At 39.5% G+C, this 16,699-nt stretch overlaps 1 protein-coding gene across 1 annotated transcript; it reads left to right on the forward strand.

Moving 5' to 3' along the window:
* Nucleotides 1-1,056: 1,056 nt before the first annotated feature.
* On the forward strand, nucleotides 1,057-5,817 carry LOC134101344 (zinc finger protein 260-like). Its single transcript, XM_062554958.1, has 2 exons — nucleotides 1,057-2,919; nucleotides 3,018-5,817. Exons 1-2 carry the CDS (start codon nucleotides 2,706-2,708, stop codon nucleotides 4,805-4,807), a joined length of 2,004 nt encoding a protein of 667 aa, XP_062410942.1. The 5' UTR covers nucleotides 1,057-2,705; the 3' UTR covers nucleotides 4,808-5,817.
* Nucleotides 5,818-16,699: the final 10,882 nt, after the last annotated feature.

The raw sequence follows: 16,699 nt of genomic DNA on the forward strand, positions 1-16,699 counted from the left end.
GAGGTGAAGTACCCCTTGGTAAGGAGATGGAGCAATTAGTATTGTCATATAGGGAAGCTATAATATTTATAAATTTATCACCAAAGCCTAATAGGCTTAAGCACTGAAAAATGAAGGGATGTTCAATAGAGTCAAAGGCCTTAAAAAATCAAGAAACAACATGAAGCCCTCATCCTCTATCAAATGTTTGTAGTCTAGGAGATCAAGTACCAAGCGAATGTTATTGTGAATAGATCTACCCTTCATAAAACCAGATTGGGAGTCACTTATAATGTTGTGCAGTTTCTTTTTTAATCTGTTAGCATAAACAAGTGTAATTAGTTTATAGTCAGTGTTTAATAAAGTAATTGGTCTCCAATTATCTAGCAGTTTGGGGTCTTTGCCATGTTTGGGAATTAAAGTTATAATACCCTGTTTCATGGTAGAGGGAAATGTCATATTATCAGTTGCTTCTTTTATCATGAGAAGGAAAGGGCCCTTCAGTGCATCCCAGAAGTGCTTATAAAAGTTGGCTGTCAGACCATCCATTCCAGGAGATTTGTTTAAAGATAAACCTTCCACAGCTTTTTCAATTTCTTCAACAGACAAGTCAGAGTCACACAATTCTGCAAAATCATGTTCTACACGAGGAATAAGATGCTGGATATTTCTGAAGAAACAATCGGCATCTGCTTGAGAATATGCAGATGAATATAAATTCTGGTAGAAAGAAACCACCTCTTTTGCAATCACAGCTGGGTCTGTATTTTCCTCTCCATCTATGAGTAAGGATGTTATTGAATTTTTTTCTTGTCTTCTTTTTTCTAGCTGGCAAAAATAGGATGTACTTTTCTCCCCTTCTTCTATCCACTTTGCTCTGGATCTAACATAGGCCCCTTCTGCCTTTCTTAGATATATTTCATCAAGTTTAGACGACAAGGTATTTTTATCAACATCCTATACTAGTCATAATCTGAAAGCCTAGTATGATCACACCTCAGTCCTGTAGATGGCGGTAATGCACCAAGCCTGCAAACTGCCAATAAAAAAACACAGAAGTAGAAGAAGAAGAAGAAGAAGAAGAAGAAAGATGGCAGCCTCCGTGGACGAGACACGTTAGTTAAGTAAACCCTAAGAAAGTAGTTATTTTACCGAGTTGCATATATATTGCTAAGTTCAGTGTAAAGTAGCGTTATTGTGTCCCTGTGGCGGACGAAGAATATCTGGAACGGTTGTGTCACAGAGAAGAATGTGCTTCAATCAACTTTGTGTCGTTGCTATTCAGAAAGTGTATGACGTCGTAGTGTGAGGAGGAATTGCCTCACTAGTTATCTTACGGTGAAGTTAAACTAGCTTTAGAAATTAACATTTTAGTGTCGTCGTTCTTCTGGATCGACGTTGGACGTTTCATCCTGCCAGCTTGTAGCCTGCGAGAAACCAGCGCTTCCCACTGCCATCTCCCTGCTCCTCCTCTCTCTCACTCCCGCGGGCCGCGACACTCTCGGTGTGGTCTGTGAGTAGCCTATTCACTGCCACATGAGACTCTCCACTCCAGTCATTGACACGACGTGCATCCCGTGAACAATACTTATCGTACGGAACACTTTTGAGTGACCATCTAGTGGCTTGACACTGAGTGAACATTTAACAAAACAGTGACAACAGTGATCAGCAGTGAGAATACTAACGCATTGAACTTATTGGGAGTGACTTTTGTGATACTGGCGTTTTGCCTGCAAGGGTATTTACAATGTGTTACGTGCTATTGATGTTATGATGTATGGATGGGTGTTCACTGAATATACATGCCTGTTTTGAGAGTGTTGTTAAGACCTACTGGTTATGGTGAGCTATACTTATGAAGTATGTTAGGGAGCTTATGTGATTTACAATTACTACTGTCATAATTTGGGTTTTCTACTTCAAATGGGTAACTGTTTGTGTTAGGTGCTCCTCATTTTCAGTTTGATAAATTCCCTCGGAGTAAGGCTTCATTTATGTGTAGATCTAAGGATCTAAGGATTGGACGTTTTCATTTTCAAAGGGTTCAATTCTAGTTAAAGCAATAGAGAAATAAAAGGTAACTTTTCTATACCACAACATGAGTGTGCTGGAGTGAGGTTACACATGCATAACCTAGAAATATACGGCATGAAACAACACAGCCATTTAGAGATAATGTCAAAAAAGCCTGAGCTCCTGTTGTCCAGATATACCTGAAGTCAGTGTTTGCATAAACTAGCCACATGATCTTGTACCACATTCTAACATGTGACCACTGTAAAAAAGACAACGCACAAATTATGTATTTGCTACACCTCTCATAACCTAGGCCCTACAGAATTCTGCACGTATCCTTTGACCAAAACAAGCCATAACCTTTACATTTCACACTTCCATGGCTCCACCCCACCCCCACCAGTTCTCCTTTGTGGACTTTGAGCAGTGTGAGGTCTGACCATGTCCATTTGAGGACCATAAGCTGTGTGAAGAGAGCTCATACATATGGAATTCCCTCCTACATCAGATTTGCATTCAAAAAGCCCTTGCAGCTGATTGGTTAGGTGTGAATTCTAGAGGCTAATGGGGCAGGCAAAAGGACTATATTATGAACACAACAGACTGGGGTCTCAATACTGAGGTCACATTTGGTACACGTATCGAAAGGACTACATCTGTCTTTGTACTGAAGGATTGTTTGATTATTCTCTAAACTGACTTTTGAAATGTCAGGATCTGACCAGCTCACAGCAGTGAAGAGGGAGAGTGAAGAAGAATTTGATGATTTCCTACAAGAGTATCTGTTTACAACTAAGAAAGAGAACGAAGAACATGGACTGGAACATGAATGTAAGACTGAAATATCCATGCCACTACAGGAGATTAAAAAGGAAGAAAAAGCTTCAGATCTTCATGATCATACATATTGTTTTCCAAGAGGTGAGTTTCTGAACAGTTTGTATTATGATTTTAAAAAAATGTTGCAATGTGAATATATATATATTATTGCAAACACTCAATTTGTTTTTATGTTGTAGGAGACATTCAAAGGAATCAAGCTATTAAATCAGAACACAGGAAGGGAAAAGGAAACCAAGTGTGCTACAAGCACTCATGTAGCCAGGAGACTTCATACCAGAAATTACACGAGGAGTTGGAAACCAGGGAGGAACTGCTCACTGATCATCAGATTACAGATATTGGAGACAAACGGCATCACTGTTCTCAGTGTGGAAAAGCTTTTATTAATAAGTACACTCTTAAGAATCATCAGATGATCCATACTGGAGAAAAGCCACATCAGTGTTCTCAGTGTGGAAAAGCCTTTATTAATAAGTACACTCTTAAGAATCATCAGAGGATCCATACTGGAGAAAAGCCACATCAGTGTTTGCAGTGTGGAAAGGCCTTTATAGAAAAGTGTAATCTCAAGCAACATCAGAGGACTCATACTGGAGAAAAGCCACATCAGTGTTTGCAGTGTGGAAAGTTCTTTAAACAAAAGAGTAATCTCAAGGTACATCAGATGACCCATACTAGAGAAAAGCCACATCAGTGTCTGCAGTGTGGAAAGGCCTTTAAACAAAAGAGTCTTCTCAAGCTACATCAGTTGACCCATACTGGAGAAAAGCCACATCAGTGTTTGCAGTGTGGAAAGTTCTTTAAACAAAAGAGTAATCTCAAGCTACATCAGATTGTCCATACTGGAGAAAAGCCACATCAGTGTTTGCAGTGTGGAAAGGCCTTTACACAAATGAGTAGTCTCAAGGTACATCAGATGACCCATACTGGAGAAAAGCCACATCAGTGTCTGCAGTGTGGAAAGACCTTTAAACAAAAGAGTCGTCTCAAGCTACATCAGATGATCCATACTGGAGAAAAGCCACATCAGTGTTCGCTGTGTGGAAAGGCTTTTACAGATACAAAAGCTCTTAAGACTCATCAGATGATCCATTCTGAAGAAAAGCCACATCAGTGTCTGCAGTGTGGAAAGGCCTTTATATGGAAGGGTCGTCTCAAGCTGCATCAGATGACCCATACTGGAGAAAAGCCACATCAGTGTTTGCAGTGTGGAAAGGCCTTTAAACAAAAGAGTAATCTCAAGCTACATCAGATTGTCCATACTGGAGAAAAGCCACATCAGTGTTTGCAGTGTGGAATGGCCTTTACACAAAAGAGTACTCTCAAGAAGCATCAGAATACCCATACTGGAGAAAAGCCACATCAGTGTTCGCTGTGTGGAAAGGCTTTTACAGATAAAGTAGCTCTTAAGACTCATCAGATGATCCATTCTGGAGAAAAGCCACATCAGTGTCTGCAGTGTGGAAAGACCTTTCTATGGAAGGGTGATCTCAATGTACATCAGAGGATCCATACTGGAGAAAAGCCATATCTATGTTCTCAGTGTGGAAGGACCTTTAATTACAACAGCAGCCTCAAGCTACATCAGCAGACCCATACTGGAGAAAAGCCACATCAGTGTTCGCAGTGTGGAAAGGCCTTTGCATTGAAGGATAAACTCAAGCAACATCAGATGACCCATACTGGAGAAAAGCCACATCAGTGTTCGCAGTGTGGAAAGGCCTTTGCATTGAAGTGTAAGCTCAACATACATCAGAAGATTCATTCTGGAGAAAAGCCACATCAGTGTTTGCAGTGTGGAAAGGCCTTTGCATGGAAGTGTGATCTCAACATACATCAGAAGATTCATTCTGGAGAAAAGCCACATCAGTGTTCTCAGTGTGGAAAGGCCTTTATACGGAAAAGTCAACTCAAGGTGCATCAGAGGATCCATTCTAGAGAAAAGTCAAATCAGTGTAGTACATGAGGGAAGTGTTATGGGGTCAACCCAGATCTCAAGAGACAAAGCCATTAACTTATCTAGGCTACTTACAGCCATATTATCAATACATTTATTTACTATTCATTTATATTCGCTAATGTATTCAAATATGTAAATTGTGTCATTAACTATCAGAGGGGTTACCAGGATGCAATCTTTGGGGGGGCATTTGGCTTATTTGGGGTGACAAACAACGATCTTTTAGCGCATGGCCACTTGGCAGACTCACAGGGCCCATAGTCTAAACAATGTAGTAGTTGTTAAACCAGGTGAATAAATGTATGGGTTTCCCAATATCATTTGTAGTGGTGTTGTGACTGATACATCTCACATTCAATACAATAATAGGTATACAGAATCATAGATGATCTGTAGCCATTCTATCTATCTATCTATCTATCTCTCTATCTCTCATGCATCAGCCAGGAGACATAGTCAATGAAAAATACATAAGACTAATAGTGTGTCACAATTGTTTTGATACTGATTTGGTATTGATTTGATTTGGGAGTCCAACCACACCAGTGGAGATCAAAGACATTACAAGGCATATTCTTCCCCCAACACTCAGTGAAAAGGTGGCTTTGTTTGTATTTCAAACATTTTGAAATTCATATTAAGTTTACATTATGATAGGCTAGCCTATGCGTAATTAGTTATATTAAGTTGACTATTTCATATAGATTTTTTTATTTTGACTCACATTTTACATGATTGTCATATTGATTTACATTTAGGCTATCTTTAATGTCATTGAGTGCCTGTCACTTTAAGAGAACGTGAGAGTAATAATTAGGCTTCAGTAATGATATTCGGCTAGTCTAAAATAGGCATAATGCATAGAAATATGTGGAAGCAATGCGTTGATTCTATGTGGTTTAAATAAACGTTCAAAAAAACAAACAAGAGCACAATATGCATGCAGTGATTATTGTGGGGTGCTATTACATACAGAGCGAAGTTGGAGACCTGTGTATGTGCTGCCTGCAATTTAAAAGCTGGATTACTCGGGAATGGCTTATTGTACAAATGAATGCTTTATAGTAGTAGACTTTAGATGAATGTTCATGTTCGACTAATCATAACGTTATTGAACAATTAATCGATTATTTGCTAAATCATGACGTCAATTCAGAGCCGTGTAAACATTTGCCCCCACCCATCACTCCCACATGTCCAACACGCACACAATTGATATTAACAATGATATTAAAAAAAAACCTTTATCAAGAAATAAGTTGTTTACAACAAGTTGTAAACTTTATTTTACAGGGCATTATGCCATCCGACGTAGGTCCTATTTGAACATGTAGGCTAGCGATTGCAACGCTCACTGGTCATCTCCGGTGCTGGTTTCGTTTATGGTCGGATGAACATTTTGTTACCTTGCCGGTCGGCCCGTTATCTTTCACTTGCCGGCAGCTTGCGAGGTAATCGTTCAAACACGGGTTATCCTAGTGGTATATTGGTGATGAAACAATTAAGAGGCTTGATGGCTCGGAATACCGGTTTAATAGGCTTCTTTTTGTTTAACATGGAGATGCTTCACAAACCAGTTCTCCCGCATTCAATAACATAACACACACTTCTCTAACTCTCGCATTTCACGTTGTTCTAACCACAACACTTCCTGCTTACGCTTTACTAGGTACCCCGTTCCCATGAGCCCCTAAATAGAGAAGAGGTCCAGCACTTTTCCTCGCTCGCTTCATCTCTGCTTGATTTTGTCATGCGCGCAAAATACCGGAAAATGTTGCTGTTCTCATATTGCGTGAGACTAAAACGATTATTCATTAGCCATTTATTTTAGTCGAATAAATTCTTAACAAACATTATTCGATATTCGATTATTCATTAACAACCCTACTTTATAGCCTCGTAGTTGGTAAGGTCTGCCATTTGTTTTGACTAGTGCAGTGCCCGTGCAAACAATGTTTTCCAAGAAACTTGTTGCCCAATGACGTTGATGCAGGTAGATCATGTTAGATTGGTGATGAGAATCAGGCCCGTGCTGTTAGAGCTTTTTACTCTTTGCAAGGTAATAAAAAAGTGAAGGGGAAAGGCGTTTGAGTTGCAGCTAAATGGCTATTAGACACATTACATACCCGTGCGTTTTTGCTGTTGTTGGGAAATGATAGCCTAAAGCTAACCGCATGCATGGCCCGTCTAATTACATACCCGTGCGTTTTTGCTGTTGTTGGGAAATGATAGCCTAAAGCTAACCGCATGCATGGCCCATCTATGCCATGGCCCCAGTGCTATGAAGCGCAAGGCAACCGCAAGGCAACCTATGCAACGTTACGTGACTTTAACAGCCTGCTTACCAACATGGGTGCATGTGTGTCGGACTCAGCATGTTTATCCAACATGAACAATCTTGAAACGGTCCGTTGTTTACGTGAGATATCATAATTTCCATGAACACAGAGTTTGTCAGCGAAATGGGCTTTTTTGTTTCTATGCTGGAATAAGTGAGAGTGAGGGGGAGTGGCTAGTGCAGAGAGCGGTAGAATTGTGGGATTGCGGCAGAGTTGTATTTTGTTTAATTTAACGATATCTTTGTCATTTTTTGTCCGAACATGACCAAACTTTGCACTGCACTCACGCATGTCATTAGCAATACATGTGTCAAATTTTAGGTCAGTTGGATGAGTGGTTTGAGAGTTATGCGTGGAACACACAGACAGACAGACAGAGTGACACACAGACAGACGTTCCTTGCATTAATAGATAGATAGATAGATAGATAGATAGATATGGTTTGCCACGTGTAGGTTGAACGAAGAGCTTGAGATATTTTACCGAGGGTAATGTTGTGGAGATGGAATAAAAACGATTAGGCTACATTTCATGTAAATTCAGGTTGATTTTCTCGCGAACTGTTTATTACAGCAATTAGTGTTTAATATCATCGGAAAGCTAAGAGCGTGCTCTGTCGGGTGCTATGCATGTGATATCAGTGTGATTAGAACTTCGTGAGCAATCCAATACAGAAGAATGGGTGTGCATTTTGCACTTTTCGCAGATAATGCGAATGTTAATGCAGGCCTTGCCTAAATTCATATTGATTTTCTCGCGAACCCTTATTACAGCAAGTTCTTAATACCATCAGAAAGCTAAGATCGTGCTCTGTCAACAAGTGACACTATATATTAGTATGACTAGAACTTTGTGAGTAATCCAACAGAGAAGTATGGGTGTGCATTTTCCATTTTTCGCCCGTCGCAGATAATTTCTCTGGGGTGGCAGAGGTTATCTTTGGGGAGGTACTGCCTCCCCCAGCCTCCCCCTAGACACGCCCCTGTTAACTATATGAGTGATGTAAAAATGTGCCAAGCAGAAATGGACTCTATGCAAAAATTACTATAGAATCAATTGAGAATTTTTTTTTTTTTTTTCCCTGCCACCACCCCCCCTCTTTGGAGGACTACTTTATTTTTAGTAAAGCAAACAGAATACAAAAAAAAAGATACATTATTTTGTCCTACCGTAACCAAACAACCATTTTAGTGGAACCCTGAATACATAAGGGGAGGGGAGATTAAAGTACCACTTACAGTGAGATACATATAAGATACACAACACATATGAAATACATAAGACAAGTATACAATGGAACACATAAAAACAACATATACAACATAAGACATGGCAAGGTAACAGACAGACAACAGAGGGACAGGACAGTTGACAAACACAAGGACAGAATGTTAACTATTGAGTTGAATGATCTTGGGTTCACATTGGTCCCCCATTAGAGGGTGAGGGGAGAGGGATATGAAAACAAGTTATACTCGTGTATGAGTGATGTGTGTGTGTATGTGTGTGTGTATATGTATGACTATATGTGTGTGTATGTGTAAAGTGGTGTCTAAATGGGAAGATTGAAAAAGAAAAGGAAATAGACTTAATACGTAATGGAAGAGAAAGGTATGTGTCTGGTAATGTACGCGGATGGCAGAAAAAGGAGTCCAGGTGTCTTCAAAGGCTGACATTTGCTTCCTTGTGTGTGCATTGTGTTTTTCTATTGAAATGTGTTCTGAGATTAAATTGGTCCAGTGATTGATGTGGCAGGATTTCTTTGATTTCCAGTTTTGGAGGACAACTTTCTTAGCGACAGCTAGAGAAGTGAGCAACGGATTCCTGTATTTTTCTTGAATATGGATTTTGGATAGGTCACCAATGAGGCAGAGTGTTGGGGATGTTGGGATTCTGTAGCTCAGGATTGTGGACAGTGTTTCTGTGACTGTGATCCAGAAGGAGTGAACCGGTTGGCAGTGCCACATGGCGTGCAAATAGCCGTCTGTGTCACCCAAAGTGCATTGTGAACAGATGTCGGTGATGTGAAGTCCCATTTTAAACATTTTACTTTGGGTGATATGAGTTCTGTGAATGACTTTATATTGTATAAGCTGCAGGATTGTGTTATTGGTCATGCGAAATGTATTCTTACAGATTTGTTCCCAGTACTCAGGGTTGGGAGAGACGGCCAGGTCGTTTTCCCACTTTGTTGTTGTGAGTGTTATTGTTGTGTTTAGGTTGGAGATTATTGTATATAGCTGTGAGGTTAATTTTTTGAAGTTGTTGATTTCCATAAGTTTTTCTATGAGCTGGGAAGGTTGTAATGTGTTGTTGGTAGGTGTTGTCTTATCTTTAATTTGAAGTTTAATTTGTTGGTATCGAAGGAATTGTTCTCTCCCAACCCCATATTTCTGTGTGAGTGTGTTAAATGACATGAAATTGTGGTTCTCAAATAGGTGGTGAAGATGAGTGATTCCTTTTTGTGCCCATGTGGGGAAAGAGGTTTATTCTGTATCCTGAATACCGGGTTGTGCCAGAGCGGGGTGAACTTGTTTAATTCTAGTGATGACTTTGTGAATTGGATAGTTTTCCACCAGGCTGTCAGAGTTGAATGGATGGTAATGCTATGGCAGAAGTTGGATTTCTTGATTGATTGTGGATGGAAGGGGAGGTCTTCAATTGGGATATTTGTGCATTGGTTTTGTTCTAGTTCCAGCCATGGGTAATTCTGATTGTGTATGTTGATCCATTTGACTAGGTACTGTAACTGATTTGCCAGGAAGTAGTGATGGAAGTTTGGTGCCTCAAGCCCACCATGTGATTTTTTATTTTGTAGCGTTGAGAGTGATATTCTGGGTTTTTTGTTTTTCCAATAACATTGTGTTGTTAATGAATTGAGAGTTTTGAACCATTTATCTGTAGGAGTCATGGGGATCATGGAGAAAAGGTAGTTCATTTGGGGTAGGGTTTTCATTTTGACAGCAGCTATTCTTCCAATGAGTGTGAGTTATATTCATCTTCAATTTTCTTTAGGAGGGGAGTGTAGTTGAGGTTGAAAAGCTCTGACAGCCTGGGGAAATCTGAAGGTACTTGATGTTGCCTGTGGGTCATTCCGTGTCAAATCAGACAAAATCCAGGAAAATGGTTGCAGCACCGACTCGGATTTTCTTCAAAGTTTGTCTACACAATGTTTAGGTTCCATAACTAAAATCTGTAAAATATTCATGTTCTCAGTAAGATTCAATGATTAAATGTTTGTACCACAGTCTCATTGGTTGTACAGAAGTCCCTAGTTTCTGAAAAAACATGCAAAAAAAGTGATATTGAGGGTCTCTAAACTTTTTTTATTGGGACACACCTGCCATCAATGAGTCTTTTCTACAGAAATATAATCCTTTGTTAATGTTGTCCCAAAATGTGAAGTCTCCAAATCAAATGAATTTGACAATAATAAGGACAAAACAAGGCATGTTTGTATTTTTGTGTCATTTTCATGCAGCTGAAAAGCTATGTGGGGTAGGTAGTAGGATCATGAAAATCTATGTGGAAATAGAAGTGTATATGGACATGTAGTGTGTAAAGTTATAATATTGCATCTAAGCCCCGTTCACAGAATAAATGCATGTAGTTACAGGTGTTTTGGTAACACCAGAATAAACATTTACAATAAAAAAAGTGAAGTTTGGCACCCCACAATCTTATCTGATTTGACACGGAATGACCCCTGTGTGAAAGTGGAGGGAGGTGTCCTGAGCTCCAGAATCCCATGCATCAACTGAGAGTGGTAATAAAATTGACTTGTTCCAGTTGATGGTGTAATGTGAGATAAGGGAGAATTTGCTGATGATGCTGAACGTTTCTTTTAGTGATACTTGTGGGTTTTGTAAATAAAGTAAAAGATCATCTGCATATAAACTGATTTTGTGTTGTACGTTGGCTACCTGAATTCCTTTGATTATTGTGTTTTGTCGTATTGCTGCTGCAAGAGGTTCAATGAAAATAGCAAAGAGAGAAGGCGAGAGTGGGCATCCTTGCATGGTGCCCTGATGCAGTGTGAAACTCTGAAGTGATTCCGTTAGTGGTGATGGTGGCTCTGGGTGATGTGTACAGTATTTTAATCCAGTGGATGAACTACTCTCCAAAACCAAACCTGTGAAGTGTATTGAATAAGAATGACCAGTTTACTTTATCGAAGGCTTTTTCGGCATCAAGTGAAATGATAATGGTTTTCTGGTGTCTTTCTTGTGATATATTGATTAGGTTAAAAAGTCTGCGGACATTATCTGTAGTGTGTCTATTTTTTATGAAGCTGGTCTGATCTGGATGAATGGTTGGTCTTTGTTGGGTTTCAGTAGTAATGTCATGGCTGCTGTATTCATGTGTATGGGTATGGTGGAGGATGTTTTGATATCTGTAATGACTCTGTTGAATACTGGTGATAATATATCCCAAAAGTGTCGGTAGAATTCAGCTGGTAATCCATCTGGTCCGGGAGATTTATTGCTAGGAATTTTATTGAGTGCTTTGGTAAGTTCATTGAGGCTAAGGGGTGCGTCTAGAATGTTGGTTTGTTCTGTAGTTAACTTTGGTAGTGTCAGACCGTTCAAGAAAGTGTCGATTTCTGATTGGGTGGGTTGATGAGTTGGGGAATAGAGATTGCTATAGAAATTCCGAAATATGTTATTTATATCCTGTGGGTTTTGATTAATGTTTCCTGTGGAGTCCAAAATAGCTGGGATGATTGATTTCTCTTTCTTGTGTTGGAGTAGATTTGCTAGGTATTTACTGTTTACTTTATTACTGTATTGAAAACCATTATACTTCAGTTGCTGAATTTGAAATTGTGTTTTTTTCTGTATGATTTCGTCAATTTGTGTTTTGAGTTCCTTTAATTCCTTCTGTTTTGGTTCACTGGGGTGGTGGGAAATTTCATTGGTTAGGAGTTTGATTTTTTGTTCTAATGTATTTTCCAATAGTTGTTGTTGTTTTTTTCTATATGAAGAGTATGATATGATTTTCCCTCTGATTACGGCTTTCCCAGTTTCCCATAGCAGTGCAGGTGCCAGAAAGGATGCCCACTCTCGCCTTTTGAGAGAAAAGTTTGATAGGGACCTTAATCGGAATCGTTCGGGGTTTTGCCCTTTCTATGTGATTTTGCAGATGCCCAAGGACATGGAAAAAGTGTTGATCTGTATATATATATTTTTTCTATATTTAAATGTGTTGTATAATTAACTCTCAGCATTTGAGGAACCTGATGCAATTAGTTTGTCAAAGAATGAACACCCCTTTTAAAGTCTGCAATGACTTTGTGATGATTAGTAGTGGTTGTGAGCCTTGGAGATTTGTTTTGAACATTGGTGTACAGTACCTTAGCCCAAGAACCTCTGGCCTACTGGCACGAAAAATAAATAAGATTTAGGATGTTTATCTGGACTTGACCAAGAAAATGAAAGACAATAAAAATTACATTGAAAGTACCCAAGGGGTTGAATCACAGCAAGTTCACACCTCGACCCCACATATCCTCCTCTCCTTTGTCTCTGCAGTTTGAGTCATGGCCATTGCCATCTGAGTGCTATCAGGTGTGTGAAGAGTCTATGGAGTTCCCACCTACAGTCCTTTGTCAGTATGATTGGCATCATGGCCTCTTCAGATGATCTGTGTTTGAATCCAGAATTATAAAGGCAAACGAAGGGAGTGGAGGCATGACTTAAATAAACAACATTTATCTTTGGCCTAAAAATGCCTCAGTGTAAAGCCTGCCTCAGTCTGATCAAGTGAAATACCATTCCCTTACAAGCTTTGCTTGTAGCCTACAATCTATGTATGATGTGTTATCTTCTATAACAGATGTTGAGACTACTGTAGTAGATTATGTGATGAGTAATGTTTACAATGGCATGGTTTTGCCATTGGTTGATGATGGAGTTTTGTGTATGGGTGTGGGTATTTAAAATGGGCACACTGAAATATTACATTTTGTAGCAGATGCTTTTATCCAAAGCAGCATAGAGCAAGAGATTCAATCAAGAGTGCAGAATAATAAGTGCACACTGGGTTATTCCATGCCAAACGTACAAATGTCCCCGCTCGACCGTCACAGATTTGGCTGAAAAAAATCAAGGTTGTTCACACACTTCTTAATAGGTGTAGGCCCAAATATTAGCTTTCTACTCCAAACAGTTTAGTCACAAAACATGTTTTAGCAACTACTCCCCCCCTTCATTTTTAAGCACCGTTTTCTGGAGAGCCGTTTTCAAATTGCTAATACTATAAAAGTGTTTAAGCTAGCTCATTCAGACTTTCCAGGCTCAAAATACACTACCATGACTTGAGGAATATGGATTTCCAAGAGTGTGGTTTGGGTATATCAAAGTATTTGTGGTGCTTGAATTTGGTTGAAAATTTTACTCTATGCTCCGTGGCAGCATTTTTGAAGGCCTGTGGAAAGCTTCATGTTTGAGCTAGAATTTTGATATTGAATACAGACCTTCCAATGTATGCTCTGTACAGTATATTGTGCTAAAAAACTGTCCTGATGTGGTGAACAGTGTGGAAGATATTAAAGCTTGAAAATTGATGAAACCCATTTTGTGCCATTTTTGACATGCTATTGCAAAAAAATGACAGCATCTACCAACATGAAAAAAAATGTTTTGGAAAGATTAGATGTTTATTTCTAACATATCAAAAAATTGCGATGGTGTTCTGCCTCATTTTCTCAAAATGATTTTTTGAAAATGTGGTATTTTTGGACACACCCAGCATTCAATGGCCTATGGAAGCATATGAAAAGCAAAGCACGCGGGACAGCAATTCTAATTCATAAATCAATCCCCTTCCCAGTGTCCACTGTTATTTCAGACCCTAATGGACGTTTTACAATTGTTACAGGTAGATTTGGCGCCAATAACCTGGTGTTGGCAAATGTATATGGCCCAAACTGGGATAATGAGAACTTTGTTAAGAACTTTTTTTTCTCAAACTCTCACCAGCTTATCCTTGACGGTGACTACAACTGCTGTCTAGACCCCCTCACTTGATCGCTCATCTAACAGGCCCATATCCTCCATCAAACTCATCTAAAGTAATCCAGCTATTCATGGAACAGTATGCTGTCTTAGACGTCTGGCGCTTTCTTAACCCTAGCGCCAAGCAGTTCTCTTTCTTCTCTCCAGTCCATGGCACGTTCTCAAGAACAAACTCCTTTCCTCTGTCACATTGCATTCCTACAACCCCATTGTAATTTCAGACCATGCAACTGTCGTCATGGATGTCTCCTTGGTAGATCTCTTTCCCGTTCTCCCTAGCGCTTTAATTCATTGTTACTTTCTGACACCAATTTTATTAGCACAATTAATAGCCGTATTGATCTTTTCATATCTACAAATGTTAATCCAGATGTATCTGCAGCAGCCATATGGGAGTCATGCAAAGCTTAAGAGGTGAAATAATATCCTACTCTGCCTATCAGAGAAGGATTGCTATGGAGAAAAAAGTCTCTCTCTCTGGGGATATAGCAGAGCTACAGTCAAAGTGTGTAGACACACCTGATGCTGATTTGTTTAAAGCGCTACTCACAAAGAAGGCAGAGTATGACATTCTGGTCTCCGAAGATACAGCAAAGTCCCTCTTAAAAACACGCCATAATTACTATGAATTCGGAGACAAGACAAGTAAATTGCTGGCTCACAAATTCGACAATCCTCCTCATCCATGCACATCACCCAAATTAACACAGATACTGGAACAACTATTACCTCACGCCATTAATAATCAGTTCAGAGACTTCTATGCACCATTGTACTCCTCGGAGTGCCCAGATAACAATGCACAGTACGAATTTTTTTTTAGTTCATTAGATATCCCTTCCATCAACACTGAATTGGCATCTAGTATGGATGTAAAAACATTTGCAGATTCACTGTCCCCACTACTTCTTAACATGTTTAATGAATCTCTGTTAAGTGGCTCACTCCCTCTCACGTTACGTCAGGCTGCTATTTCTCTAATATTGAAGAAGGATAAAGACTGTCCTGTGGTAGTTATCGCCCTATCTCTCTGCTTTGTGCAGATGTTAAAATACTAGCTAAAATGCTGACCAGACGACTAGAATGTGCCCTCCCATCCATCATCAATGCAGATCAAGCAGGATTGATAAAGAAAGATCCTTTTACAATGTCAGACGACTGTTTGATATTTTGTACTCCCCCACAACCTCTGACGATCCTGAGCTGGTCATTTCAATGGAGGCCGAAAAGGCATTTGACCGTGTGGAGTGGCCCTACCTATTTTACACATTAAAACGTTTTGGCTTCAGTGATACATTTATATCATGAATCAAGCTTTTGTGTTAATCCTCTCTTGCTTGTGTCCGCACAAATAATGACTTTTCTGACTATTTCTCCCTCAAACGTGGTACCCGACAGGGCTGTCCACTCTCTCCATTGCTGTTTGCTATTGCCATTAAACCCCTAACAGTAGCCCTCCGGTCCAGTCAGATGCAGGGCATCTCAAGAGGCGGCATAGAGCATAAGGTATCACTGTTTGCTTGCTGATGACCTCTTGGTCTATCTTTCCAGTCCAGACAAATCTATTCCCCTCATATTGAGTGTGTTGACAGAATTTGGGCATATCTCTGGTTATAAATTAAATCTGCAGAAAAGCGAACTTATGTCAGTTAATGCGGCGGCTATTGCCTATCCCCTTTCAAAGTTGCCATTCAGAACATCTCTGGATCACTTTAAATATTTGGGTGTCTCTGTGACTAAAGACTATTCTAAACTATTTCACTATAACTTTTCCCCTCTTTTAGCTAGGCTGTCCCAAGACGTCCACCGTTGGTCACTCTTGCCTCTTTCTCTTGCTGGTCGAATAAATTGTATTAACACTTGGAGTGGCCTTTTCAGGCACTTTGAGGCAGTCTGCTATACCTTGAGATTTTTAAAGGGACACTTCACCTATTAGCATTAAGCTTTGTATCTTTAGAAAACCAGTCATGTTTTTGAATGGCCGTGCATCATTCCCTCAGTTTGCCTTGAGATGGGAGAAATACAGATTCCAATGTTGGACTTCCTGCTTTCAATGATGTAAAAATCATCATTTTACATAATTGAAAGCAGGGAGTCCTATTCATGGGTTTCATTGAAATCCGTATTTCTCCCATCTCAAGGCAAACTGAGGGAATGATGCACGACCATTCAAAAACATGACTGGTTTTCTAAAGATACAAAGCTTAATGCTAATCGGTGAAGTGTCCCTTTAAGTTTTTCATGTAACTAAAAACACCTATGCAAAAGTGGCACATATGGTTATATTCTAGAGGTCCTCCACAATAATTATATGAGAGTAAAGTGGATGTAATGAAATGACTCCAAGGGTCAAAGGTAAAAAACACACTAAATATATCTAAGACTTTTGAAAATTGTACCTTGGAAACAATGGTGTTGGCTCCATATATGTAAAAAGAACATTCAAAAATGTTATGTAGTTTTGCTACAAAGTGGAAAAAAGTCAGACTGGGTCACTTTGTGAGTGTCTCTTTCAAATGCAAATTAGGGTGAATGGGCTTTT

The sequence above is a fragment of the Sardina pilchardus genome, chromosome 14 (assembly GCF_963854185.1).
Source record: "Sardina pilchardus chromosome 14, fSarPil1.1, whole genome shotgun sequence".
Classification (NCBI taxonomy): Eukaryota; Metazoa; Chordata; class Actinopteri; order Clupeiformes; family Clupeidae; genus Sardina; species Sardina pilchardus.